The 26,796-nt window shown below is 38.6% G+C and overlaps 2 protein-coding genes and 1 long non-coding RNA gene across 4 annotated transcripts in view; 1 reads left to right on the top strand and 2 right to left on the bottom strand.

Annotated features, from left to right (window-relative positions):
• The window catches only part of LOC133558230 (uncharacterized), a 95,281-nt gene extending 94,062 nt beyond the window's left edge, over nt 1-1,219 (bottom strand). Inside the window, exons 1-2 of the long non-coding RNA XR_009807914.1 lie at nt 1,084-1,219; nt 918-1,017 (exon numbers count right to left, since the gene is read on the bottom strand). This is a non-coding gene — a long non-coding RNA (uncharacterized LOC133558230). The remainder of the gene's footprint in view (nt 1-917; nt 1,018-1,083) is intronic.
• The window catches only part of doc2a (double C2-like domains, alpha), a 75,333-nt gene extending 70,499 nt beyond the window's left edge, over nt 1-4,834 (top strand). For both annotated transcript variants that reach the window (XM_061909452.1, XM_061909451.1), the window contains exon 11: nt 959-4,834. In XM_061909452.1, the coding sequence (XP_061765436.1) occupies nt 959-1,095 (137 nt within the window). In that variant the 3' untranslated portion in view covers nt 1,096-4,834. The remainder of the gene's footprint in view (nt 1-958) is intronic.
• Nucleotides 4,835-7,952: 3,118 nt separating this feature from the next.
• Nucleotides 7,953-25,542, bottom strand: LOC133558228 (trafficking regulator of GLUT4 1-like). Its single transcript, XM_061909450.1, has 5 exons — nt 25,465-25,542; nt 24,807-25,082; nt 18,851-19,143; nt 18,608-18,737; nt 7,953-11,144 (listed from the first exon to the last, which is right to left on the bottom strand). Exons 2-5 carry the CDS (start codon nt 25,012-25,014, stop codon nt 11,128-11,130), a joined length of 648 nt encoding a protein of 215 aa, XP_061765434.1. The 5' UTR covers nt 25,015-25,082; nt 25,465-25,542; the 3' UTR covers nt 7,953-11,127.
• Between the last annotated feature and the right edge of the window lie 1,254 nt (nt 25,543-26,796).

Here is a 26,796-nt window from a genome sequence, read left to right as displayed (position 1 = left end):
GTGTGCATTACTAAAATATAAAGACCGACAGATCACGGCACCCACACACAATGTCTGCGTATTTAATGCTACAGGCATCCATGCGGTCCAGATTGTATACGTTTTAATAGTTACACTCATTAAAGCATTATTTGAAGCAACAAAAACACAAATTGATGCTTTGTTCTAATTTATTTGATCAATTAATTGTTGCAACCCTACTAATTATAAGTCATTTGAACTGATTCAAGACTAATAAAATGAGAAAAAACAAGAATGAATATTGTCCAATGAGAATTTTGTCACAGTATATGTTGTTCTTAATCTAAAAACTATTTTTTAAATAACATTTCATAAATTTTTTGGTTGATTATTTTAAAGTAAATAATAAGAAAATATTTCAAGGTTTTTACACCTCAATCTGTTTTAAAATGTTTAAGAATTAAATTGGACAAACAAAAAAGTAGGCAAAAATACATTGTCCAATTACAATAATGTGTTACCAAATTGTGGGTGAGTTGTATTATCATATTTCATTTTGAAAACAACTAAATATTATTTTTAATTATAAAATACTGAAATTATTTTTTAATGAGTACTTAAATTTGTGCAATGTTACTGTTAAGTTTGCATTGGCTCCTGTAATACCATTTTGAGCATTATGGGGGACTTATGCCACTAACCTTCCCACAATTAAAAATACTAAAATGTATTTGGAAGTGATTATTTTTTGGGTCGTTTTGATTACTTGGTTTAGCTGGTTTTATTCCGGTTATACAAGATAAACAAGGAAACACAATAAAGCAGGTTAAAAAAGCTGACATTCAAACACAGATATTATAAGGTGACTAAAACCTCACAAATGGTTTTGGTTTTTGAAGTGGTCATGCTGACCCCTTTATGTGTGGAGTATGAATGACAGAGTAACATTTAATTACCTTTAATTACTTATGTCCTTTTGTGCCTTCATGGTGGTCAGGGGGCGTCTCCTTAGGGTGCCACTCGCAGGGGGAGACCCTGCAGCACTGGATAGACTGTCTGAAAAACAAGGGCAAGAAAGTGGAACGTTGGCACACGTTGACCAACGAGCTGCCCGGCTCTAACCTGCAGGAATGAAGTGTATCTCTCAGAACTGATACCCTGCTGTGACAACACGTCTGAAGAGGGCGGATGATGAAGGAATCGGATCATCCCAGTCCCGTTTGGAGGATTTTTTGCATGACTGTCAAAGGCAAACGGCTGCCTGATGTTGCGTCATAAAGCAAAACATGTAAACACATTGAAAGACAATGGGTTGAATCACACATCAAAACACTTGCCTGCACAAAGCTGCTTTTTAATTCATCCATCCATCCATCCATCCATCCATCTTCATCCGCTTATCCGAGGTCGGGTCGCGGGGGCAGCAGCCTAAGCAGGGAAGTCCAGACTTTCCTCTCCCCAGCCACTTTGTCCAGCTCTCCCTTGGGGATCCCGAGGCGTTCCCAGGCCAGCCGGGGGACATACTCTTCCCAACGTGTCCTGAATCTTCCCTGCCCTAAACACCTCTCTAGGGAGGCGTTCAGGTGGTATCCTGACCAGATGCCCAAAACACCTCATCTGGCTCCTCTCCATGTGGAGGAGGAGCGGCTTTACTTTGAGCTCCCCCCAGGTGGCAGAGCTTCTCACCCTATCTCTAAGGGAGAGCCCCACCACCCGGCGGAGGAAACTCATTTCGGCCACTTATACCCGTGATCTTGTCCTTTCAGTCATAACCCAAAGCTCCTGACCATAGGTGAGGACGGGAACGTAGATCGACCGGTAAATTGAGGGCTTCACCTTTCGGCTCAGCTCCTTCTTCACCACAACAGACACACCGATCCCCCTGTCGATCTCACGATCCACTCTTCCCTCACTCGTGAACAAGACTCTGAGGTACTTGTACTCCTCCACTTGGGGCAGGGTCTCCTCCCCCCTTTTCGGGCGAGAACAATGGACTCGGACTTGGAGGTGCTGATTCCCATCCCAGTCGCTTCACACTCGGTTGCTTTTTAATTACCCTTTTATTTGGGATGCTTGGCTATTTTTTGAGGGTTTTAGTGTCAACTGAAAAATCTGTTTACAGGTACTGTTAGGCTACAAACAGGTGGAGTACTTAGCTGAGGAACTTTGGAAATAGTCGATTGTTAAAAGTTAGGACATTTTCAATAACAGCATTTTTACAAACAACATAATACAAAGCATTTCGGTGAGATTTACTGTGGTTAAGGGCATATACACATGCAAATGTACATTACAATGATCTTATTTTTGTGTCAAACAAAGACAAACATGCTGGCTAGCATTGTGATGTATTTCTAATTTTTTTTTGTTTGCCATAATAGTATATTTGTTTTCTCTGATTTTTCTTGGATAAGATAACACTTTAAATATTATTTGGATTCTTTTAATTTTGATTGATTTTCTGCACAAGTATTTTTGGTGCACATTCACTAAATTTCATTTTACATTTTAAATTTTAAACCAAGAAGAACACAAGGAAACATTAAAATGTATTCTTGTTTATTCCCATGTATTAAAGGCCTACCGAAACCCACTACTACCGACCACGCAGGCTGATAGTTTAAATATCAATGATGAAATATTAACATTGCAACACATGCCAATACGGCCAGTTTACTTGACTAAATTGCAATTTCAAATTTCCCGCGGAGTTTCTTGTTAAAAACATCGCGGAATGATGACGCGTGCGCTTGACGTCACGGACTGTCAGGAAATATTAGCTCAGCACCAGTGACGGCTAAAAGTTGTCTTTTCATCGCATAATTAGACAGTAATTTGGACATCTGTGTTGCTGAATCTTTTGCAATTTGTTCAATTAATAATGGAGACTATAAAGAACAATGCTGTTGGTGGAAAGTGGTGTATTGCAGCTGTCTTTAGCACTGAGACACAGCCGGTGTTTCTTTGTTTTTAACACAGAGCGGTCAAGCGAACATGTTTCTCTACGTCAACCAGCATGTTTTTCGATGGGAAAAGTGTGATATATATCTTACCGGAGACGTCATTGGATTATTCGTCCTCCTGCAGTAGCTATTTAAAAGGCAGTTGTGAGCTTGGCTCCTCGGCTTCTCTCTGAAGACACTGCGTGTTCACCGCAGCCATCCGACCTCGAGGTATGTGTTTACAATCTCACTAAAACACTATTAAAACAATAAGCAGACAAGGCATCTTCCAGAATTATCCTAGTAAATGTGTTTAATTAAATCTGAAACGCTCACACTGCCGCCGCCTGGAGCCGTCGCTTTTTATTTTATTTTATTATTATTATTATTTTCTAGTCCTTCACTATCAATATCATCATCCACGAATCTTTCATCCTCGCTCAAATTATTGGGGAAATTGTCGTTTTCTCGGTCCGAATAGCTCTTGCTGCTGGAGGCTCCCATTAAAAACAATGTGAGGACATGAGGAGCCCTCACCCTTGACGTGACGTCATCGTCTGCGACTTCCGGTAAAGGCGAGGCTTTTTTATTAGCACCAAAAGTTGCGAACTTTTTCATCAGTGTTCTCTACTAAATCCTTTCAGCAAAAATATGGCAATATCCCGAAATGATCAAGTATGACACATAGAATGGACCTGCTATCCCCGTTTAAATAAGAAAATCTAATTTCAGTAGGCCTTTAAATTCACAACTTTTCCAGAACATTCCAGCATTTTGCAAACAATATTTTCAAGGTTTCTCTTTACTGGACGTGTTTTAAAACTGTCATTGGTTTACAGAACAACACAAACATTAGAAAATGGTTCTAAAAGTGTAACATTCTGCTGAACAACACCTTTTATAAAAACGGAGTACTTGTTAATGTATGCTGAATTTATCGCAATCAAAACAAAAATGGTGGACGCAATAATTCCCCATTTAATGGTGGGCGGGGAGGAATATAGGAGATGATACTACTGTGCTTAAGAGTATGGTTACATTTTAAGCACGACCAAAAATACATTGTACATGGTACATTAATAAGAGTACATAGGAATTACTTACAAACTTGCTCCTTTTTAAGCACATACTCGCTGGTGAAGGTTATTCTTCAAAAGGTAGTTTTGAACCGCGAAAGAGACAAGAGTTGGTGCGCATGCGGGTTGAGCTACTTTAGAAGGTGACATCGCCATCTATTGGCACGGCGTGCACATTGCAGCCTTTCCAGAATAAACCTCTGGGCATTTTCCTTCCATCCATCCATTTTTCTACTGCTTGTCCCTTTGGTTTCCTTTTCATGTAAACATACTCAAACTCATTTGATTTAAGTGCAAATCATGCAACAAATAATTGCATTAATTTAATAATCATTCTATTTGACCTTTCATTATTTAAAACAAAAAGCTTTTGCTACTATAATGCTTCCCAGAATCTTCAAGTGGACATTTTTGCGTCTTTTATTCTGTGAATGTTTCCTTGCAAACAGCAAAACCCAATGAAAGAATCAGTTCTTCCATGTTAACGGCTTCTTTGTCAAATGTTTTGCATGCTTGATGTCGCTGGAACTGACTTAATGTACAAAAACGTGCTGCAGGATGACCTGTTCCTAGTGGTGTTGTTCCCAATTGCACTGAGATGTAATTCTCTTTTTATCTGCCGAATGAGGGTGTGGGTTGTGGATGTTCAAATCATTATTTTAATTCATTTTTATGAACAGAGCACAGACTTTATTGATGGATGGCATTACTGAACTATGAACTTGAACAGGCATGCTGACAAAATATATGTCACTATAAATACTGTGGTTTTTTTCTTGCTTTTTGGTTGTTTGTCTTCTATAAATGAGCATGATTTATGTTTTTTTTTCTCATAAAATGTTCATATTGATTTGCCATGTGCCTCTGTTTATTTATTTCCATCATTGAGAGGCCTCAGTGACACAGAGGCAGTCCAATTAGTACAAAGCTGCCCTCTAGCGGTCATATTGTGCAGCTGCACATTATAGCACTGCTACATCTTGTCTGGCAGGTATTTAGATAAATAATATGATGTCAACATTGATACAATCCAGATGAGAGGAAATAAAAGACAGAAAAAGATACATTAAATTCATAAAAATATTACCAAAATACGATAAGGAAAATTATGAACCAGCAGGAACTGTTGAGGTGCAAAAATATATAAATTAATTAAAACATAAATTTTAAAAACACAATACAGGTTAACTTTGGCGAAATAATTAGATTTTTAATATTCTAAAACAAACAAATCAAAACATTTATTTTCATTATTTCAAACTGTCAAATAATAATTTCTGAGCCGAAAGGTATATTTTCACAAGTTAAAATAGAGTTAAAACGGAGAATAAATCTTTTGAAGTAACTTTCATGATGCCAAAAAAAATGATTTAAGTGGTTGTATGGCCTCAGGAAGCGTTTGCTGCTTGAACTATTACCTATTAGACTGAGACCCTGCAAAGACATCACATTATATTATAGACTATGCATAAAAATGGCCATGTGGACACGCTGACAGTAAAGCTGACAACATCACAAACAGAAGCAGCACAATGATGCGGCCGAGGACACGAACAAACAACAAATGGTTTGAAATTTCACCAACATATAAAAAAGTATGATATAAAACCAAACTTATTTCCACATAAAGTTACAGCCTGCAGAGGATGCTAAGTGATGTGGTCTCATTCGGAATTAATGAGTCAAATGAGGTTTCAGCTCATTTAACATCAATTAAACCATAATTATCCGTTACAATTATGATCCCATTTCTTGTGCGTAATCGAGGGAATAACTGCTCTTCTTTTTCCATATTAACCAAATCTAAAAAGTACATAACTCCGGGATTTTTATTAGGATGTTATTAAATGTTCGCAGTTGTTGTCTGCATGGTTGTCATTATTGAGTATGCAGTGGCACATGGTGCTGATGCTGATGATGCCAGTCTGACTCACACATGTGGATGCTGATGTGACCCAGCTGGCTAATCCCAGTGACCCACTTAAAGTGCATGTTGCAGACTCGTGTGACCAGCTACTCTGCACATACCGTCAAATTAGCTGAGTGCAATAAAAACATGATTATTTATATACTGTATATATCCTTGGCTGTCAATATTTGCCACTAAGGGGGATTTGTGCTGGTTTGGCTTGTAAGTGAAGGTGCCTTGGAGTGCATGAAGTTTTGCTGGGGTTTTTTTAAAACATTTTTAGAGGTATGACTATTTCTAATGCTGCATAAATGACACAGTGAATCCACCAACTGTGTGTGCATTTGAAATTGATGTCATAATTACATCATATTCCAATACTAGTTTAGCTGTTCATTTGATTATTGGGAGCATTTGATGCCAAATAGAAAGACATAAATATAACCTGTTACAAAGATCCCCTCATCGCCTCATATTATATCTAGCATGGCAATAAATGAAAACTAAAAAAAGGAAAACCATGCAGCTCAACTTCCCATATGATGTATTTTTTAGACCAACTACCTACTAATTAAGATACATTTTACTTTTTAATTTAATGTAACAAGTTAACGCACATGATTAATGACACAAAAATATTGAATTAATCATATATTTTATATTTCACCCAATGCATATTGAGCAAACAGGGTCCTTTTACAGTGGGGCAAAAAAGTATTTAGTCAGCCACCGATTGTGCAAGTTCTCCCACTTAAAATGATGACAGAGGTCTGTAATTTTCATCATAGGTACACTTCAACTGTGAGAGACAGAATGTGGGGGAAAAAACAGGAATTCACATTGTAGGAATTTTAAATAATTTATTTGTAAATTATGGTGGAAAATAAGTATTTGGTCAACCATTCAAAGCTTTCACTGATGGAAGGAGGTTTTGGCTCAAAACCTCACGATACATGGCACCATTCATTCTTTCCTCAACACGGATCAATCGTCCTGTCCCCTTAGCAGAAACACAGCCCCAAAGCATGATGTTTCCACCCCCATGCTTCACAGTAGGTGTGGTGTTCTTGGGATGCAACTCAGTATTCTTCTTCCTCCAAACACGACGAGTTGAGTTCATACCAAAAAGTTATATTTTGGTTTCATCTGACCACATGACAATCTCCCAATCCTCTGCTGTATCATCCATGTATCCATTTTGGTAAAAACTCAACTCGTCGTGTTTGGAGGAAGAAGAATACTGAGTTGCATCCCAAGAACACTATACTTACTGTGAAGCATGGGGGTTTAAAACATCATGCTTTGGGGCTGTGTTTCTGCTAAGGGGGACAGGACGATTGATCCGTGTTAAGGAAAAAATGATCGGGGCCATGTATCGTGAGATTTTGAGCCAAAATCTCCTTCCATCAGTGAGAGCTTTGAATGGTTGACCAAACCCTTATTTTCCACCATAATTTACAAATAAATTCTTTAAAATTCCTAAAATGTGAATTCCTGGATTTTTTTTCACATTCTGTCTCTCACAGTTGAAGTGTACCTATGATGAAAATTACAGACCTCTGTCATCATTTTAAGTGGGAGAACTTGCACAATCGGTGGCTGACTAAATACTTTTTTGCCCCACTGTACCTTAACCGCGAATAAGTACCTGAAAAGACGTCCAAAAGACTTCAGATAAAACTGTTAACATGTTTCAAGCAAATAAATGAGCAAGTAAAACATTTCGATTTGTAATACATTTTTTACATTAAAATTTCCCCTGTGGATCAATAAAAGTTTGTCTAAGTCCAAGAAAAAAGATGGTGTATATTCGTAATAATAAATAATATGGATGATAAAACTGTGTTTTTGTTCAAATATTGGGGTATAAGTTCATTTCAATTGCAGCTAATTTACTGCGATTAATCACAATTCAAAAAGATTGAGACAGAATCCACAGCGCCTTTGTGGGTGGGAGCCAAGTATTGCACGTTGTGTCTTTAAATAAAACGGAAGAATAAAATGCTCTGTGAAAATATGCGCACAAAAAGCATATTTTTACAGCGACAACAAAAACCACACTGCATGCGTTGTGTCTTTATTATAAATGTACTGCAGAAGTATAATATCCAAAGTGCTGACTCATGGTTCATACATGAATTAAAACCCCATAGCATGCCAGTCATCACAAAGAATCATAATAATCATAATAATAGTAGCCTGGTGCTAATAGGAAGGCCTGTGTGTCTACTACTGGTCAACTATATAACTCAAGTATGACTACACTATTGAGGATTATATCAGCAGACTACAGTACATCAACTCATGATTACTAGTTGAAATATACATTAGAAGAAAAGTAGCCATGTTCATTTTCAAAACAGGAGCCTGTTTGGGGATCACAGTGCGAATCACAGGTAAAGATCACAGAGAGGGCAAACGGGAGCAGTGTAGAAATTCACAGCAGAGCAAGTGCAAGTTTGGTTAACAGAATCCCCGGCACACACACTCACTGTGGGGCCATGTACAGTAAAATTCATCTTGTTTTGTTTTTAATTAATAAAAAGCACTACCTTGTCACCGAGCAGCAGCATTAAAATGCAGGCCACAACTTTCACTTTATAGCCAGGGCCGGCTCCTGGCATGAACACTCTTCCATGCGGTTGTTTGGGAGCACATCAGGAAATTTGATTGGCAACTTTGATAATCAAACCCTATATTATTGTAAAAGACTGAAACAGGACCACAAAAAGAGCAAAAGCCGGCAAACACACACACACACACACACACACACACACACACACACACACACACACACACACAGTCTTGTATTTGTTACCTTCTTGAGACCACCGACTAATGTACTACTACCTCTTTAGGACCACCCTTTCTAGACATACAAAGAGTTGTATTTACAACATTAATGATACATACATACTATGCAAATATAAAAAAGCTTGTTGTGAAAAATGAATTGGAATTCCACAAGAAAAAGGTCACAATTTCACAAGAAAAACTTAAAATTTTGGCAGTTTTACAATAAAAGTCATAATTTTACTCAACAGAAGTCAATATTTCACAAGAAAAACTGAACATTTGTGCAATATTATGGTAAAAGTTGGAAGATTACTCAATAACAGTCACAGGTTTACAAGAAAAGCTCAAAACTTTGGAAATTTTATGAAAAAAGTCGTAATTTTACTCTAAAAAACTCACAATTTTATAAGAACTTTTTCTTTTTTTTTTTAAATAAATTTTGGCCAAAGGGGGCGCATTTCAATTTCTTACACAAACTTGTCATTAAATATGTTGGCCTGAGGGGGAGCACTTCAAATGTTTACACAGACTTGTTATTTCATATGTTGACCAGAGGCGGAGCAATTTTAAAAACCGTCCATCCATCCATTTTTCCACCACTTGTCCCTTTCTCTATTACATGCAATGGTTTTCCGTATTGGGACCATGATTGATGTCCTAATTTGTTCACTGGTCCTCATATGGAAGGTACTTTTCCTTGTGGTTGTCTCAAGAAGGTTAGATATACAACACACACACACACACACACACACACACACACACACACACACACACACACACACACACACAGTCTTGTATTTGTTACCTTCTTGAGACCACCGACTAATGTACTACCTCTTTAGGACCACCCTTTCTAGACATACAAAGAGTTGTATTTACAACATTAGTAATACATACATACTATACAAATATAAAAAAAAGCTTGTTGTGAAAAATGAGTTGGAATTCCACAAGAAAAAGGTCACAATTTCACAAGAAAAACTTAAAATGTTGGCAGTTTTACAATAAAAGTCGTAATTTTACTCAAAGGAAGTCAACATTTCACAAGAAAAACTGAACATTTGTGCAATATTATGATAAAACTTGAAAGGTTACTCAATAACAGTTGCAGTTTTACAAGAAAAGCTAAACATTTTGGAAATTTTATGAAAAGAGTCGTAATTTTACTCAACAAAACTCACAATTAAGTAAGAACTTCTTTTTTTTTTTAACATATATAACTTTTGGCTAAAGGGGGCGCATTTCAATTTCTTACACAAACTTGTCATTACATATGTTGGCCAGAGGGGGAGCACTTCCATTTTTTACACACACTTGTTATTTCATATGTTGACCAGAGGCAGAGCATGTTTAAAAACCGTCCATCCAGCCATTTTTCTACCACTTGTCCCTTTCTCTATTAGATGCAATTGTTTTTCGTATTGGGACCATGATTGATGTTCTAACTTGTTCACTGGTTTTTGATTGATTGATTGAAACTTGTAGATTGCACAGTTTAGTACATATTCCGTACAATTGACCACTAAATGGTAACACCCCAATAAGTTGTTCAATTTGTTTAAAGCGGGGTCCACGTTAATCAATTAATGGTATTGATTCATATTGAAGATACTTTTCATTGTTGATATCTCAAGAAGGGTAGAAATACAAGAACACACACACACACACACACACACACCCACACAACACATCAAAAACATGTACCTGTGACCGACAAATTTTGAAGGTTCAAGCCATAACATTAGGTACACTTGCCCTATTCAAAGACATCATGTAACAACGTGTTTAGCCTTGTGTCACTTAATAATGATAATAATAATAAACATGATACATCTTGCAATGGGTGTACCTAATGTTGCGTCCTGTTGCTACAGTTTCCCTCCTGTACGACGGCTCACAGTGCTGCAATGACACTTTGGGAACGTTCTGGCATGTTCTTACCCTGCAACAACAATTGAGACTTGGGATATATTTTGGCACATATTTCCTCTCCTGTAATCCGTTTTTAGCATTAAGCCTCTCTTTATCCTCGGGCAGGGAGAGCGGCAGTCTCAACAAGGTGACAGCGATCGTTTCTTCTCAAAGGATGAAGAGGAGGAGGGAAAAGTCTTTCCGTGTGTGTTAAATGCAGTGTAAAAGGTTTCTCCTCCTCGTCTTGAGTCCATGTCCAAAAAGTCCACCAATCCTCCTTCACCTTTCTATTTCCTATCCCTCCCTTGTGACTCAGCAGCACTTTTTGCATAATGTCTTCGATTAGCGAAAAAAAGGTACTTCTGTAAGATTCGAAGAATATAAATATCAGTGGCTGTGTTTGGTTGCTGTTGTTTTTATGTTAGTCACACATCCAAGGTAACAGCTAGGTGGTATAAAGACAGGCGGTGCAGGTGAGGGCCGGACAGGATGCAGCTGCCCTTATCATTCCGTTTCATCCTGGCATGAAAACTCAGGTTTTCACATTGACTAAAAAAAAAAAAAGGAAAAGGAAGCATTATTAGTTGGAAAGCTGTTGCGCAACACTTAAGTAGCATTCTGTATCGGTGCCATTTGCTTCCCTAGAAATAAAATGGATAAATGTGGAATAATTTGAAGTATTTTCAAAATTCATCATTATTTAATCAATAAAAACTAATTCAGTTTGCTTCCATAGAAATTAAATGTATAAATGTGGGATAATTTGAAGTATGTTTTTAATTCATTATTATCTAATCAATAAACACAGTTAAAACAATTTTAATTTCAACAAACTTAGCATGTGTTACCTGTCCCTACTCACTAAAGGCTGTAAATACTTATGTACATGTGATTTATTTAATTTTTTACAAATTTGCCCAAAAACAAACAAAAAAAAAAAACCTTTCCACATTGTCATTATTGGATGTTGTGTCTAGAATTTTGAGGAAACATATGCATTTATTCCATTTTGGAATGTGTTGTGTTCGACCAGTCTTCCTCTCAGGGAATAAAACACACTGGTCAATCCCAAATTATTTTGCACGACCGATATGTTATGTAAGAAGAACCACCGAGACAGAATAGTACTTGGCCAAGTTTTACTAAAACTTTAGGAGACCAGCCCTCACAATGCGATAATAGCAGCATCAAGAAGCGGTCTAAACTCAAATGAAAAAAGTCTCCGTTTTTTGTTCTAACAGATAAGGCTTTCTCCACAAAAAGGGAGTACATTATACTACCAGTAGACATTCTGGGGTCTTCAAGGTGAAACACAGTTTACTAACGAACATAAGGAAAAAACACAAAGTGTACACATGGGAAAATGTTAGTTGCTTTAAACATGACTATAGATGCAAAAAGAACACTTAAACATATATGCATTCTCCACAAAGTGAATTTAATTATATTTATATAGCGCTTTTCTCTAGTGACTCAAAGCCCTTTATATAGTGAAACCCATTATCTACATCTTGAAGTTACATTTAAACCAGTGTGGGTGTCACTGGGAGCGCGTGGATAAAGTATTTTGCCCCCAGAAACAACAGCAGGGAATCGAACCTTGAACCTTTAAGACTAAGACAAACAAAAGATGGAAAGGATAATGCAGGTGGACAAAAAATGTACCATAGGAGCAATATAAAATATAACATACTGTATATTTAATATTTACACATTATGTATACAGTATATAATATATATTGATATATTATTATATTTTTATATAATATAAACAATATATAACAAATCCCAATTACCATGTACAATATCACAGTATATGTAACAACCGCAGCAAAAAAAAAAAAAAAAATACACATTTTAAAAAAGGGCAGATTAAAATAGAGAGTAGATTCAGCAGAAAATATACATTAAATTATATTATATTATATTACATTATATTATATTATATTCCATCCATCCATTTTCTACCGCTTATTCCCTTCAAGGTCGCGGGGGGCGCTAGAGCCTATCTCAGCTACAATCAGACGGAAGGCGGATTACACCCTGGACAAGTCGCTACCTCATCACAGGGCTATATGTTATGTTATGTTATGTTATGTTATGTTATTTTATGTTATTTTATGTTATGTTATATTATTTTATATTATATTATATTATATTATATTATATTGAAACCGAATTACGCCACCCCAAAAATAAGGTGGAATAAGGCTGTAAGTAACATAACAAAATATGGAAAAAGTGAAGCCCTGTGAATATTTTCCAATTGCACTGACAGTAGTAATCACTTACAGTACAATATCAATATCAGGTATCAATACTGTCAATACTACAGTGAGTCATGTACATATTTAGTTTTAAAGCTCCTGGAATATGTTTGAATTTTGATTGACTGCAGCTGGTAGTGTCTTTCTGGCAGGAAAAAATGAATTAGTCAGGATTACGGAATTGTGCATCTGTTAGCAAAAATAAAGCTGGAAAATATTGCACTAATATTGTATCACGGGTTAATAATAACGGGTTACCACATATCGTATTAGAAACCTGGTCATTTAGTGTTGGTTGGGGACGGAATGATGTTGGTCACATTTTTGCCTTCTGTTACATCGTTATCAGCATGTATCATCAATCACATTAATTGTTGTCTTGGGATTATCATGGCTAATATATTGCAATAATATTGTAGCGTGAGTGATTCCCAGCAGAGTGTTACACATTTAAAATTGTATTTAGCAGGTACGGTGGTACCTCAACGTAATTGTTATGCTTTAAGTTGCAAGCAAAAAATGGACTTACAAGCCATTAGTTGGTGTAGCAAATGTCCAAACAAAACATCTGGTCTTAATAGCTAGTATTAGCTCATAGCTAAAGAGCGACATCATGTTTTTCAAACCATGGGAAGGAAGAAAGTGAGTGTGAAGGATAGTGCTGAGAAGAAGTGGATTATATTATTTGAATTAAATAAATAAATCATTAAAAACATGATCGAGCGTGTAGTCCAGGGGTGTCAAACTCAAATACAGAGTGGGCCAAAATTTAAAACTGAACAAAGCCAATGGGCCAAGGTTGAACTAATTAACCTTTTAATAGGGACCCAAATAAGTTTTGCATTGAATATTGAACAAGCAGGGCTTATATAACTTTATAGTGACATGTAAAATCTAATTTTAAATAAAAATAATAATAATAATAATCAAAAAATATCAATGGCATATCAAATAAAATTTAAATAAAAATTGAATGCCTCTTTTCTATTTGCAGCCCTCTGAGGTAAATATCAAAATAAACTTTTTCCACAGGCTAATAATAATACATTTGCAAATAAAATAACAATAATGAATGAATCAAACATTCAAGCCTTTAAGTAGCAAGAGAAAGTGCATGAGTAAAACGTTAATTATTGCTTGGGGGGCGGGGGCGTGTGGGGTGGGGGTATATTGTAGCGTCCCAGAAGAGTTAGTGCTGCAAGGGCTTCTGGGTATTTGTTCTGTTGTGTTTATGTTGTGTTACGGTGCGGATGTTCTCCCGAAATGTGTTTGTTATTCTTGTTTGGTGTGGGTTCACAGTGTGGTGCATATGTGTAAGATTGTTAAAGTTGTTCATATGGCCACCCTCAGTGTGACCTGTATGGCTGTTGAACAAGTATGCATTGCATTCCCTTGTGTGCGTGTGTGTGTAAAAGCCGCATATATTATGTGACTGGGTTGGCACGCTATTTCTATGTATAAAAAGAGGACGAGACGACAGGTTGTAGAGGACGCTAAAGGCAGTGCCATCAAGGCACGCCCCCAATATTGTCGTTTGGGTGGAAATGGGGAGAAATACGGGAGAATGGTTACCCCGGGAGATTTTCAGGAGGGGCACTGAAATTTGGGAGTTCGGGAAAATCGGGAGGGTTGGCATGTATGAGTATTAGCAGTGAATGTGGTGTTACAGCGGCGCCGCCGCTGTATAATACCGGAGGGCCAGCTCTAATGTTAATTTCATATTGCCTCAAGGGCCAAATGAAATTACAGGGCGGGCCAAATTTGGCCCGCGGGCCAGACTTTGACACCCATGGTGTAGTCGATTTGGAGCATATCACTGCTAGTATGCACCATACTGAAGCAGAATGAGTCTAACGCCACCCAAGAATGTTAAAATAATATCTAAATGGCAAATATGTATCTATGAAAATATGACAAAGCTGCTGATAGAGTGTTTGACGGAAAAGCAGCTGGAAGTTGGTACCGTAGAAGTCCGCTCCCCAATGTAAATGCTGTACATTATGATTACATTATTTCATAAAACTACTGTAATTGTTCATGGTATACTCTATTGTATTGTTTCATATACTATTTCATATGTAAAAGTACATTTTTCTTTTTAAAAGGTATTTCACATAACAAAAATGTGGTCCGATGCAATTGACTTCGATCCATTTCAATGTTGAGTCGAGATACAAGTGTTTTGAGTTAAGAGCTCCGTCACGGAACCAATTAAGCGTGCATGTTGAAGTACTACTCTATTCACATGAACACAACACATCTTTTTCAAAAGCACAACCTGTTATTGAATGAACAAAAATATCCCTCCATTACTACACAATTGCTTTATCGTTACAGATAACTGCATTAAATCAGTTTGTGTTGTACTATCCATTTTACACCATTTTCTACTGCATGTCCCTTTCAGGGTTGCAGGGGGTGCTTGAGCCTATCTCAACTGCATTTGGGTGGAAGGCGGGGTAGTGAAGTGTGTGAATTATATTTATATAGCGCTTTTCTCTAGTGACTCAAAGCGCTTTACATAGTGAAACCCAATATCTAATTACATTTAAACCAGTGTGGGTGGCACTGGGAGCACGTGGGTAAAGTGCCTTGCCCAAGGACACAACGGCAGTGACTAGGATGGCGGAAGCGGGAATCGAACCTGCAACCCTCAAGTTGCTGGCACGGCCACTCTACCAACCGAGCTATACCGCCCCAAGTCGCCACCTCATCACAGAGCCAACACATATAGACAGACAACATTCACACTCACATTTTACACCAATTTAGTGTTGCCAATCAACCTATCCCCAGGTGAATGTTTTTGGAGTTGGGAGGAAGCCGGAGTACCCGGAGAGAACCCACGCAGTCACGGGGAGAACATGCACACTCCACACAGAAAGATTCAGAGCCCGGGATTGAACTCTGGACGTTTGTATTGGGAGGCACATGCACTCACCCCTGTACCGCCGTGCTGTGTTGTACTTACAAATATAAATTCAGCATATTTTGTTGGTGATTAATCCATGGACCCTAATAACATGAAGTGGTTGTCCTCAATATGCAATTTACTGCTGGATGTACTCTTTATTTTATACCGCCCTTTTTTCTTGCTGCAGCTCTTACATATACTGTAATATTGTACATGGTAATTGGGATTTGTTATACCGTATTTCGTTAAATAGCCGCCGGGGCGCTAATTGATTTAAAACCTCTTCTCACTCCTGCGCTTATTCAAGACATGCAGTAAAAGTAAGCTGGCGCGAATAGTTTTAAAACCTCTTCTCACCCCTGCGCTTACCAATGTCATGCAATAAAAAAATAAGTGTGATAAAAAAAAAAATTAATAAATAATTATTCTGCGGACTACTGCTCTACAACGTATCATTGCGCCCACCTTTACACCATGCTGTGTGTGAAGTGTGAATTATATTTATATAGCGCTTTTCTCTAGTGACTCAAAGCGCTTTACATAGTGAAACCCAATATCTAAGTTACATTTAAACCAGTGTGAGTGGCACTGGGAGCAGGTGGGTAAAGTGTCTTGCCCAAGGACACAACGGCAGTGACTAGGATGGCAGAAGCGGGAGTCGAACCTGCAACCCTCAAGTTGCTGGCACGGCTGCTCTACCAACCGAGCTATACCGCCCTGGTTGATCCTGCCAGTAGCATATGCTTGTCTCAAAGATTAAGCCATGCAAGTGCAAGTGCCGGACGCATGTATTTCGCTGCTTCTCATACGAGATTGCGATGCATACTTGGTCAACAGCCATACCGTTTACACTGAAGGTTGTGATATAAACAACTTTAACACTCTTACTAATATGCGCCACACTCTGTGAACCCACACCAAATAAACACATTTCTGGAGAACATCGGCTCTGTAAAGAGTCATGGATGCATGGCATTCTGGGTAATTCTTATGTTGTGTTTATAATGTGTTACAGAGCCGATGTTCTCCCGTAATGTATTTGTTATTCTTGTTTGGTGTGGATTCACAGAGTGTGGCGCATATTAGTAAGAGTGTTGAAGTTGTTTTATATCCCAACCACCAGTGTGATCTGTATGGCTGTGGAACAAGACCCCTGGTTTACACATAGTAAAAGCAAAATAAAACTCCTCCACCATTTTGAAAATGACGACAGGGTAAGCGTCACTTGTGACATCAAGAGTTTGACCCGGCGGTAAAAGTAAGCATGCGCTAATAAATTTGGGGAGCGAGTTTGACCCGGCAGTAGTTCAAGGCAGGTGCATATTACATGCCCGGCGGCTATTCAAGGAAATACGGTATATTGTATATGTTATATCAAAATTAGAGATGTCCAATATTATCGGCCGATAAAAGTTCTAAAATGTAATATCGGAAATTATTAGTATCGGTTCGGAAATTATCGGTATCGGTTTCAAAAAGTAATATTTAAGACTTTTTAGAACGCCACTGAACGTAGTGGTACAGGGACATAGGGTGAAGTACAGAGCGCCAATAAACCTTAAAGGCGCTGCCTTTGCGTGCCGGTCCAATCACAAAATACCTACGTTTTTTTACACACACAAGTGAATGCAATGCATACTTAATCAACAGCCATACAGGTCACACTGAGGGTGGCCGTATAAACAACTTTAACACTGTTACAAATATGCGCCACACTGTGAACCCACACCAAACAACAATGACAAACACATATCGTCAGAACATCCGCACCGTAACACAACAAAGATAGCACTTTATTGATTCCTTCGGGAGAGTTCCTTCAGGAAAATTAAAAATTTAAAACAAACACAACAGAACAAATACCCTGAATCCCTTGCAGCACTAACTGTTCTGAGACGCTACAATATATATACCCCCCCCACCCCCCGCTACCCCTTACACCCCGCCCACCTCAATCTCCACGTTCTCTCAAGGAGAGTATGTCCCAAATTCCAAGCTACTGTTTTGAAGCCTGTTAAAAAAAAAATGCACTTTGTACCATGTTGGCATTTTTTTCCATGACTTGAGTTAATTTAGTTTGGAAAACCTTGTTACATTGTTTAATGCATCCAGCGGGGCATCACAACTCAATTAGGCATAAAAATGTGTTAATTCCACGACTGTATATATCGGTATCGGTTGATATCGGAATCGTTAATTAAGAGTTGGACAATATCGGAATATCGGCAAAAAAGCCATTATCGGACATCTCTAATCAAAATATAATATAATATAGCAGTATAAATATTACATATATGTTATATCTTATATTGCTACTCCGATACATTTTTAGTCTACTTTATAGCTGCATTATCCTTTCCATCCTTTGTAACCGAGCTACTGTGTGGACAATTTCCCTTGTGGATCAATAAAATATGTTCTACGGTAAGTCTAATTAGAATTATTTGACCTTGGCGGAGGTCTGCGTGCGTTCTATTTTATAAGTGAGCTCATCACTGAGTGTTATGATAATGCCTTTATTATCCAGGTACAATAACATACATCATAGGTAACATGATACAAGGACAGAAAGACACAACACAACACAACACACACACACACGAGGCATGCATGTATTTACAGCAGGAGGTCGGTTTGTGCAAAAAAGGACAAAAATGGCAGATTAGGTTGAAAATGAAATGATCGTAGTAGAAGAGTGATCACAGTAGAATGTGGAATAAACCATTTTTGGAGGGTGGCAGGTGTTCATAGATATTAAAAGTTCTCAGGTGAAGAAAAGGGATAGACAGGAGGGGAACATAAAGGTTAAAGGTCAGATTTGGGACACTCACTGGCTAGGTTGACAATGCAGGCGATGATAATGATGGTTCCGCCCACCAGGGACACCACGGACAGCATCTTAGCCACACGGCCCAGACGCACGGCGCCGTCCAGGTTGCCCTGCTCCAGACTGTTTTTAGACTGCAGAGAGAGAAAGAGAGAGAGAGAGAGAGAGAGAGAGAGAGAGAGAGAGAGAGAGGCGGGCGTGTCAGAGACGACCACTACGTACCCCATATGATGACGAGCCTTCTCACCATGATGGAGTAGACGAATCCCACAATGTTGATGGGCCACACGGGGCAGAAGCAGGCCAGCACGGAGAGCAGGAGGTAGTCCTTCACCTTGGTGCGGTCCAAGGGGGGGTTGGTGGCGATGCTGGAGTGGCGCGACAGCGAGGGCCTGGGGGAGAAGGCGGTGTAGCCGATGGAGCTCGCCCTGCTGCCCTTCCTGGTCTTGGCGTGATGGGGGTAGGAGATGGAGTGCTGCCGTCTGGGCGGCGACGAGATGACGGGGGAGGAGGTGCTGTTGGAGGCGTGGACGCCGTTACCTTAAAAGGATGACATGTACATTGGTTATGTACTTAAACACTGTGTGACTATAATCCACCATGAATATACAAACCCTGTTTCCATCTGACTTGGGAAATTGTGTTAGATGTAAATATAAACGGAATACAATGATTTGCAAATCATTTTCAACCCATATTCAGTTGAATATGCTACAAAGACAACATATTTGATGTTCAAACTGATAAACATTTTTTTTTTTTTGCAAATAATCATTACCTTTAGAATTTGATGCCAGCAACACGTGACAAAAGAAGTTGGGAAAGGTGGCAATAAATACTGATAAAGTTGAGGAATTCTCATCATACACTTATTTGGAACATCCCACAGGTGTGCAGGCTAATTGGGAACAGGTGGGTGCCATGATTGGGTATAAAAACAGCTTCCGTGAAATGCTCAGTCATTCACAAACAAGGACGGGGCGAAGGTCACCACTTTGTGAGCAGATGTGTGAGCAAATTGTCAAACAGTTTAAGAACAACTTTTCTCAACGGAGTTTAGGAATTTCACCATCTACGGTCCGTAATACCATCAAAAGGTTCAGAGAATCTGGAGAAATCACTGAACATAAGCGATGATATGACAGACTTGCATTCCCTCAGGCGGTACTGTATCAAATTGCGACATCCGTGTGTAAAGGATATCACCACATGGGCTCAGGAACACTTCACAAAACCACTGTCAGTAACTACAGTTTGTCGCTACATCTGTAAGTGCAAGTTAAAACTACTATGCAAAGCCAAAGCCATTCATCAACAACATCCAGAAACGCCGCCGGCTTCTCTGGGCCCATGATCATCTAAGATGGACTGATGCAAAGTGGAAAAGTGTTCTGTGGCCTTACGAGTCTACATTTCAAATTGTTTTTGGAAACTGTGGAGATTTGTGTCCTCTGGAACAAAGAGGAATATAACCATCCGGATTGTGATAGGCGCAAAGTTAAAAAGCCAGCATCTGGGATGGTATGGGGGTGTATTTGTGCCCAAGGCATGGATAACTTACACATCTGCGAAGACACCATTAATGCTGAAATGTACATACAGGTTTTGGAGCAACATGTGTTGTCATCCAAGAAACGTTATCATGGACGTCCCAGCTTATTTCAGCAAGACAATGCGACACTACGTGTTACAACAGCGTGGCTTCATAGTAAAAGAGTGTGGGTACTAGACTGGCCTGCCTGTAGTCCAAACCTGTCTCCCATTGAAAATTTTGAAGCCTAAATTACGACAACAGAGACCCCGGATGGTTGAGCAACTTAAGCTATACATCAAGCAGGAATGGGAAAGAATTTCACCTGAAAAGCTTCAAAAATGTGTCTCCTCAGTTCCCAAAATTTATTGAGTGTTGTTAAAAGAAAAGGTGATGTAACACAGTGGTGAACATGTCCTTTCCCAACTACTTTGGCACGTGTGGCAGCCATGAAATTTTATGTTAATCATTATTTGCAAAAAAATATAAAGTTTATGAGTTTGTACATCAAATATCTTGTCTTTGTAGTGCATTCAATTGAATATGAGTTGAAAAGGATTTGCAAATCATTGTATTCCGTTTGTATTTACATCTAACACAATTTCCCAACTCATATGGAGACGGAGTTTGTAAAACACACAAATTTTTAAGAAAAAATGTTACACAAACCTGAATATAAGCCAAATATTCTTTCAGGAAAAAAACATAACCCCACACTTAATATATTACAAACATCCATCCATCTATTTTCTACCGCTTGTCCCTTTTGGGTTCACGGGGGGTGCTGGAGCCTATCTCAGCTGCATTCGGGCAAAAGGCGGGGTGCACCCTGGACAAGTTGCCACCTCATCGCAGGGCCAACACAGATAGACAGACAACATTCACACTCACATTCACACACTAGGGCCAATTTAGTGTTGCCAATTAACCTATCCCCAGGTGCATGTCTTTGCCATTTAAAAAATATATTAGACAACCCTGAATACAAGACAAATATTCTTTAAGGAACGAAAATATAAACCCAACATGAATATAAGAAAGACACTCGCTAAAGACAAAAATATAAGACCGTCCTGCTTTTAAGATAACATCTCTTTGGTTCTCAAACTTTTTTCACCAAGTACCACCTCAAAAAACACTTGGCTTTCCAGGTACCGCCATTAAAATACAGTAGCGTAGTAGGCCTACGTGTTCATTAAAAACAGGGCAGATGTTTTATTCAACAAACATATTAAACATTTTGCCCCTTATCACATTACACGCAGTTTGAACAGTAACACGGTTGTTGAGTTTATACCAAAATGGATACATGGATGATACAGCAGAGGATTGAGAGAATTTCATGTGGTCAGATGAAACCAAAATAGAACTTTTTGGTATAAACTCAACTCGTCGTGTTTGGAAGAAGAAGAATACTGAGTTGCATCCCAAGAACACCAAACCTACTGTGAAGCATGGGGGTGGAAACATCACGCTTTGGGGCTGTTTTTCTGCTAAGGTGACAGGACGATTGATCCGTGTTAAGGAAAGAATGAATGGGGCCATGTATCGTGAGGTTTTGAGCCAGAACCTCCTTCCATCAGTGAGAGCTTTGAATGGTTGACCAAATACTTATTTTCCACCATAATTTACAAATAAACTCTTTAAAATTCCTACAATGTGAATTCCTGGGTTTTTTTTCACATTCTGTCTCTCACAGTTGAAGTGTACCTATGATGAAAATTACAGACCTCTGTCATCATTTTAAGTGGGAGAACTTGCACAATCGGTGGCTGACTAAATACTTTTTTGCCCCACTGTATCGCGTAATCTCAATATTATCATTGGGGATGATATTGTATCACAAGTTTCTCATTAGAAGCAGTCTTCTTGCACATTTAACAAATAAACAAATACTTATGACTTTGAACACAAAGTGTAACTCTCTTTGATAACTTATGTACAGTACAAACGTTTGTAGGATAATAGAAAAAATATGCATATTTTCTCTTCATTGGATGCATTTATATTCTTTTTTTTTTCCAGAATATTGTGTAATTGCTCTATTGTGATACTGTGCAATATTGTTTGCGATTTTTTTTAATGGTGCCAATAAGCATGTATTCAAAACACAACACACAACATATTGAAAAGTAACAATCTGTGTTGGCCCTGTGATGAGGTGGCGACTTGATCAGGGTGTACCCCACCTTCCGCCCATGTGCAGTGGAGATAGGCTCCAGCACCCCAGCACCCCCTCTGACCCCGAAAGGGACAAGCGGTAGAAAATGGATGGATGGACAGTCATTATATGCAAATGTTGGATGGTATCAGCGTAACAGTATCCATACTGGAACTTGCAATTCCAATATATTGTCATGTTTGTGACCCGCTCCATTCCTGCTTTTCCCTTTAGATACCGCAAAATCACATATTGGTGGTAGTGCATGTTTTTTGGGGGGCGATATCACATGATCGCTGTGTCGTGCCGTTGCACTATACTGTATGTTGTTTAAAGTTAAAAATTAAAGTACCACTGATAGTCTCACACACACACTAGGTGTGGTGAAATTTCCCTCTGCATTTGAACCATCCCCTTGTTCCACCCCCTGGGAGGTGAGGGGAGCAGTGAGCAGCAGCAATGGCCGCACTCGGGAATTGTTTTGGTGATTTAACCCCCAATTCCAACCCTTGATGCTGAGTGCCATGGGTCCCACTTTTATAGACTTTGGTATGACTTGGTTTGGACTCACGACCTACCTACCCACAAGGCCACTGAGCAGGTATTTACATTTTAATGTAAACGTAAATATTTTGTTTAATTTATTATGTGATGATTCAGTGCTGCTATTACTGTACACTCGATAACATTGATTTTCAAACTCTGGTATGCCAGCTCTATCTAGTGTTATGCCAAATGTTTGATTTGTATTAAGTACAGTGTTTTATTTTCCTTTATTCAAAAACAGTGTTACTGTTCAAACATGCATGTATACAACATGATACATCACAATTTCCAGTTTCTCTTTTCAACATGTTCAAAAAGGAGAGTTTATTTAATCCTACCCCTTTTCCTTTTTTAGCAGTTGCAAAAAAAAATGTATTCACTTCCTGTTCTCAATGTATTCACAATATACTCCATAAGTAATAACGATACAAATAAATATGTAATAGTTGGTGAATTACATATTCACCAATTATATGTATTTCATATGGGGAGATTAGTAAGATTATTTTGAAAATGAATGGATGGATTCAGAATGTTTATCATGGTTCTTCTTTAAGTTTGAAGAGTTTCTTGGAGTGGATCATATTAGTACATTGTTTGATTTCTTTGCTTTTGTTAGAGTTATTTGGTGACGAACCCCAAGATGCAGAGATGGAGGCAGGCATGGAGTGAGCAAACATGATTTCAATATAAATACTAAGACAAAACCAAACAAAGGGTTCAAACCAAAAGCGCGCACGTGGGCGGATAAAAACAAAACAAAAGACCTTTGGCATAGAAGCTAACAAGAAACAAAAAGGAACTTTAGCATGGAAGCTAGAGGATAACAAACAGAAAAACTGGAAATAGCTGTGGCTAACAAAAACAGCTTACCGCTACGACGACCAGGACAAGATGTAGCACGACAGGTAATAGCTGAAATCAAAACGACACGACAAGAGCGACATGCGGCAACGACAATACAAATGACAATACAATGATCCAGCCCTGACTGGAGGAACAAAGCAGGTAAAATAGGAGCTGGCCGATTGACATCAGGTGTGACCAGATGCCAATCAGCCGCAGCTGAGTGAGAACAGGACACAGGGAGACAAACAGAAGCTGAACCAAAATAAGAGCACTAGACAGGAATTAAGGACAGGAAATACTAAACACACAGAGGAGAAACTAAAACACAAACAAACTGTCAGTGGCAACTCTGACAGTTTTATCCATTCCATAATTTAATTCCACATACACTGAAGGTCTTAAGTATTGTACGTGCATACAAATATTTTAAATTACATTTTTCTCCAAGATTATATTTCTCCTCTTTTGTTGAGGAGAATTGTTGTATATTATTGGGTAGCAGATTACAGTTTGCTTTGAGTATCATTTTAGCTGTTTGCAAATTCACTACATTGTGGAATTTCAGAATATTTGATTCAATAAATAAAGGGTTTGTATGTTCTCTATATCCAACATTATGTATTATTCTAATTGATCTTTTTTTTTTGTGCACCTGTGTGTTATGTTACAAGGGGCAACATATTTGTTGAATAAAACATCTGCCCTGTTTTTAATGAATACTTGGGCCTACAACACTACTTTATTTGTACTGTACTGTAATGCATATGTTCCTTGACTGCACTTAAATGTAGAATATATTTATATTATTCATATATTATATATCTAATATATGTCATATATTATTTATTATTATTATTGTTTATTGTGAGTGAACTGTGGTGCTGAATTTCCCCCCGGGATCAATAAAGTACTTTCTATTCCATTCTATTCTATTCTATTCTATTCTATTTGGATATTGGTCATTATTGTGGAACTTGGAGTGTTTTCTGAGCTCTGAGGACCACTGCCCTATATGATGTTGCTGCTACTGGAACCTTCTTTCCCTGAGGGCACACGCCCTTGGAATCCGCAAAGTTCTATCTAAATCTCTATAAATGATTCCAAAAAGATACTTACTGCTCTTCAGTTTCTCGTTGATGACAATGACCAGCTCGTCTTTGGAGAGGTTGACGCCACAGAGGAGCTGCTCCCCCACTGCAAGGGGAGGGCACGGCGTGGCGGTGGAGGCTTGGCTATGCCCTGGGTCTTCCTGATCCAGCAGGGACGGTCGCTCCTCTCCGGCCCAAACAGATGGAGACGACGCAGGCATCATGTTGGTGTCCATGAAGGATCACAGCTCCAAATGAAAATAAAATTAAAAAAAAACACACCCACAATGCTTTGCTTGTGCACCTAAGGAGCAGAGGGGGCGGAATTAAATGGATGCTGGTCAAATTGAACATCCTTGCTGGCATCGCCATGGTGACAAATGATGATAAACAAACACACACACAGTGCATGTGATAAAAGCAGAGGGCAGGTGTGTACACAAGATGGGTACACAAGGTTGTGTACACACTCTTGACAGGCTTGTGGTGGACATTACAATAAAGCAATAATAAGGAGGAGGGACAATGGGACAAAGGAACAATCCTCACTAATTAGCTTAGCCTCCAATGCGATAAAGCAAAAACAGCAGTCGCCACATTGCTTTTCTTTTTTTCATTACAGCATAATTGATTGTTTATGCAAAACACAACCATGCAGAAACGTGTAGAAGTAAATAGAAACTCACCTTTTTTGTTGTTATTGTTAATCCAGCGTTTTCTTCAACACAGCGTGTCAAATGATGGCATCGTTCGTTTTTATCAACAGCAAAAAAAAAAAAAAAAAAAAAATGGCTACGACGTGTTTGTGTGTATCCGAGAGGAGGACATCCGTGTGTGTGTGTGTGTGTATGAGTGTGAGGATGAGGATGGTCGTATGGAAGATGCAGGGCGGGCCGGAGAAAGGGAGGGCGTGTGTGCGCGCGTGTGCGTGTGAAATGAAAAGTGAGAGCCGACTGTTGTTTTGGCACCGACGGTTTGATAAAAATGGATCAAACATGGCTCACTTAAAACTAATACTTTTATGTTTGATTTTTTTTTTAAAATACATAAACTCAATTGTATTACTTTTAATTAATACAAATCACCAAAATGTGTCATGAGTATTTTACTTTCCAGAAAGACAACTATTGTAATATTCAAAAGCAGAGTTACAAATGTATCCATTGACTATATACAATTTACAGTATATTATATATATATATATATATATATATATATATATATATATACATATATCTATAGTTGAGCTCGGTTACTGGGGTTTATCAGTTTTACAGTGCTCAATACCAGAGTAAAGCGGAATAAACATTAGGTCAGGAAAAAACACAAAGGCTATTTCTTCCCTACAAGCCTGTTTTGCAGGTTTCTCTGCACTTCAGTGGATTTTGTAAATAAAATAAAATTCCCTGAATTGTATTTATAAAATCCCTTGAAGAGCAGAGAAACCTGCTAAACAGGCTTGTAGGGATGAAATAGCTTCTGTGTTTTTATTCCTGACCTTCCATCCATCCATTTCCTATTGCTTATTCCCTTTGGGGTCGCTGGTGCCTATCTCAGCTACAACTAGGCGGAAGGCAAGGTACACCCTGGACAAGTTGCCACCTCATCGCAGGGCCAACACAGACAACATTCACACACTAGGACCATTTAGTGTTGCCAATCAACCTATCCCCAGGTGCATGTTTTTGGAGGTGGGAGGAAGCCGCAGGAAGCCGGAGTACCCAGAGGGAACCCACGCGTTCACGGGGAGAACATGCAAACTCCACACAGAAAGATCCCGAGCCCGGGATTGAACCCTGACTACTCAGGACCTTCGTATTGTGAGCCAGACACACTAACCCCTCTACCACCGTGAAGCCCTTTTTCCTGACCTAACATATATATACACATTATATATATATACACATATTTTATATATACATACATATCAAATGAAGTTACATTGTCTAATTCAAATAGGCTTGAAATAAGTACATTTTGTTTCTAAAGCGCTGCACAAAATACTTGGTAAAGTCAAA

This window comes from Nerophis ophidion, linkage group LG08 (genome assembly GCF_033978795.1).
Source record: "Nerophis ophidion isolate RoL-2023_Sa linkage group LG08, RoL_Noph_v1.0, whole genome shotgun sequence".
NCBI lineage: Eukaryota > Metazoa > Chordata > Actinopteri > Syngnathiformes > Syngnathidae > Nerophis > Nerophis ophidion.
This window is presented reverse-complemented; position numbering and strand designations above follow the sequence as displayed.

What these genes read in the sequence shown, in the direction of transcription:
- LOC133558228 (XM_061909450.1), bottom strand. Translation starts at nt 25,014, where the DNA reads ATGGACACCAACATGATGCCTGCGTCGTCTCCATCTGTTTGGGCCGGA. An exon ending in CAACGAGAAACTGAAGAGCA is followed by an intron (nt 19,144 to 24,806) that starts GTAAGTATCTTT and finishes CATCCTTTTAAG; the next exon opens with GTAACGGCGTCCACGCCTCC. An exon ending in GATTCGTCTACTCCATCATG is followed by an intron (nt 18,738 to 18,850) that starts GTGAGAAGGCTC and finishes CTCTCTCTGCAG; the next exon opens with TCTAAAAACAGTCTGGAGCA.